At 43.0% G+C, this 3,515-nt stretch overlaps 1 protein-coding gene across 1 annotated transcript; it reads right to left on the reverse strand.

Annotated features, from left to right (window-relative positions):
- Nucleotides 1-804: 804 nt before the first annotated feature.
- Nucleotides 805-1,964, reverse strand: LOC119509088 (glycerol-3-phosphate dehydrogenase 1-like protein). Its single transcript, XM_037802933.1, has one exon. The coding sequence runs from the start codon at nt 1,922-1,924 to the stop codon at nt 869-871; it is 1,056 nt and encodes a 351-aa protein (XP_037658861.1). The 5' UTR covers nt 1,925-1,964; the 3' UTR covers nt 805-868.
- Nucleotides 1,965-3,515: the final 1,551 nt, after the last annotated feature.

Consider the following 3,515-nt stretch of genomic DNA (forward strand, 5'->3'; position numbering starts at 1 on the left):
GACTCCTGGCTGTGCCCTTACTCGCCAGGTGACCAGACACAGCAAGTCCATTTTAAAAAAGGAATAATAGCAGTCCTCTCCAAAGGGATTCGTGAGACTTCACAGAGACATTTGCAAAAAAGCACTAACAAAAAGCATCATACAAGTGTCTTTTGTCATCCAGAAGAATGTTGTCAGTCACAGCAGGAAAATCCCAGATGAGTTTTCTATCCTCTGCTACTGCCAAGCCTTTATGAAGCACACACTGGCAGCTAACAAAGAGAAAAGGGGCTAAAAATGCAGAAAGCTGCAGACAGAGGAAAATACATAAGTGGCTTACCTAATTAAAAATATCTAATTGGTAAAAAAAGATCAACCCACAATCAAAGTAGTTAATTATGCTGGCTTTGAAATAGTGTTTAAAAGATACAATGTGTTGATCATTGAACACACTCTCTCCTCTATTCTACTATGTTAATGCTGATTAAATTTTAATATCAAAAGAATGCAAAAAAAAATGCTTCCACTCAAAAACATATGAGTTAGATCTCAAAAATTTGGCTGAGATAGTTTCAATCTTATAAGCTACCACAGTGGTAAATTTCAAAGTAATTTTTAAAAAGGACCTTTAATTTGGTTCATATAAAAGACCACAGAATGAGAAATGAACATGCGCTCACAGGTATACATATGTGCGTTGAATTGTTGCAAAGTACATCTTAGCCAACGAACTGCCTCTTCTAATTCAAAATTGAACCTGTAAAAATTCATACACATCCATGATGGAATTATAGTCAAGTAACCATCTTCTTGCAAGTTCTGGTTTTCTTTTGAATCCAAAAGACTGACTATAAGGCAGAAATTTCCTCAACACGTTGCATGATTCACTTTATTTATGCTGTGGATGACTCTGGAGACAAGACAACATATCTTGAACAGATTTTCCTTCGTAGCAGATCTGATATACTGCAGTAAACAATGGAAACTTGTCGACCAGGCCCTTCTGTTTGAGGATGTGGTACACTTCAGCAGAAGTCTGAGGTCCTTGGAGTTTCTGCCCATTCAGCATCTCGTTCTCCAGTTCTTCAATGGTCTTTCCAGTCCTGGCGAACGCCTCGGCCACCCTGCGGTTCCGGCCTCCGTAGCAGGTGGTGATCAGGTCAGCCACCCCACAGCTCTCTAGGAAGGTGGCTGTGGACACGTGGCCCTTGCAGAAGATCTTGGCAAATGCAATCATTTCCATGAGGCCCAGGCGGATGACAGCGGCTTTGGTGTTGTCTCCACAGTGGAGGCCATCGCAGAACCCAGCTCCCACAGCCACAACGTTCTTAAGAGCACCACAAAGTTCAACAGTATCTGCATCATCAACCACAGTAATTCGAAAATTCGGAGTCTGCAGAAGTTCTTTGAAGAGAAGGCCGTTCTCCATTACTTTGCTGCCGATGGTGGTCTCACAGAACTTGTCTGCAGCCACCTCGTTGGCAATGTTGGCTCCCATCAGCACACTGATGTCAATGCCCATCTTCTCTCGGATGATGTCAGAAATGAGTTTCAGCCCCTCGGGGCCCTTGTCTATCCCCTTGATGAGGGTGATTCCCAGCGCTTCTTTGGGCACCCTTCCAGTAATCTCATCACAGATTCTGTGAATGAATTGGTGAGGAATGACAAACACCAGCAGGTCTGCATCCTGCACTGCCTCGCTGAGATTCGAGACAGCAACCACATTTTCTGGCAGCTTGTGTCCAGGGAGATATTTTATATTTTCGTGGTCACTATTTATGATGTCTGTTAGTTTTCTCCCATTAACTGTTTCTTCAAAGACCCACATCTTGACAGTGGAGGCAAACTTCTGAAGTTTCTTGACATTATTACCAATTATTTTTGCAACAGCTGAACCCCAGTTGCCGGAGCCCACGATGCACACTTTCAGGGGCGCCGCTGCCATGACCAGAGCCAAATGCAGCAGCCGCGCCTTGCCTCCCCGGCCAGCCACCTGCCTCCGCCTCTAGACATATTTTCAAGTAGAAATAGAAAAAAAGCAGCTAGTTCTCAACTCAGACACATACAAATGCTTTTTCCTGAGACAACCATTGTACTTAGGTATGCGAGAGATAAATGCATATGAACTGCTTATTTTGTCACAGAATATTAAAATGATATATCCTCAAATTTCATTATTTATGTTTATTCCTTCATCAAGGACTTTTTGAAGTGAAATAGGCTCTGTGTTGGTGTCTTCAAGTGTGTGGCACTGTTCTAGTTTGCTAATGCTGCCAGAATGCAAAGCACCAGAGACGGATTGGCTTTTATAAAAGGGGGTTTATTTGGTTACACAGTTACAGTCTTAAGGCCATAAAGCGTCCAAGGTAAGTCATCAACAAATGGGTACCTTCACTGGAGGGTGGCCAATGGTTTCCGGAAAACCTCTGTTAGCTGGGAAGGCACACGGCTGGCGTCTACTCCAAAGTTCTGGTTTCAAAAGGGCTTTCTCCCAGGACATTCCTCTCTAGGCTGCAGTTCCTCAGAAATGTCATTCTTAGTTGCACTTGGGATATCTGTCCTCTCTCAGCTTCTCTGGAGCAAGAGTCTGCTTTCAATGGCCGTCTTCAAAATATCTCTCATCTGCAGCTCCTGTGCTTTCTTCAAAGTGTCCCTCTTGGCTGTGGCTCCTCTTCAAAACATCACTCACAGCTGCACTGCATTGCCTCTGCCCATCAGCTCAATTATATGGCCCCACTGATCAAGGCCCACCCTGAATGGGTGGGGCCACACCTCCATGGAAATTATCTCATCAGAGTTATCACCCATAGTTTGGTGGGGCACATTCCATGGAAACACTCAAAGAATTCCAATCTAATCAGCACTAAAATGTCTGCCCCACAAGACTGCATCAAAGATAATGGCGTTTGGAGGACATAATACATTCAAACTGGCACGGGCACTAAGAGACCAAAGTCTACTAGCATAGATGGTGCACTACCCTAACATATGCTAAGAAGCCAGGAGCTTGAGACACCATTTCTCTTGTATCATCACTGCAAACGTCCACTCAATGAAAAATTAAAATAATATCCTAATATTATCATGGAAATGGCAAGACCTGAAAGTGTTTCGGGGATCCCCAGTGTCTATAGGCCACATTTTGAGAATTACAGTTCTATAATAGAATGATAATATCATTCTCTTATTCTTCCTGTCCTGGAATATTGGAATAGCACTGTCTTTGTGTAAGTCAGTATTAGTTGGAGCCAAACTCAAATACTCAAACTCAAATAGCTGATATAGAATTTGGTGTAACAAATAGTGAATTCTGTAGTTATGAGAATCTAACTTGCCTTAGTGGATGAGGTCTAGCAGCGTGCAGAAAGGGTCTACCTATTTGCAGTCCGGAAAGCTGGCCATTGTTGTTAAGCAGTGACAAATCAGTTGCCTGGCTGTTGTCTGCTTTATCTTTAGACTCAGACCATACACTGACTAAGGCAAGAGTCTTAGGTGAAATTACTGGAAACATTTAGAATGGTGGTATATACTAGTTG

This window comes from Choloepus didactylus, chromosome 14 (assembly GCF_015220235.1).
Source record: "Choloepus didactylus isolate mChoDid1 chromosome 14, mChoDid1.pri, whole genome shotgun sequence".
Taxonomy (NCBI): Eukaryota; Metazoa; Chordata; class Mammalia; order Pilosa; family Megalonychidae; genus Choloepus; species Choloepus didactylus.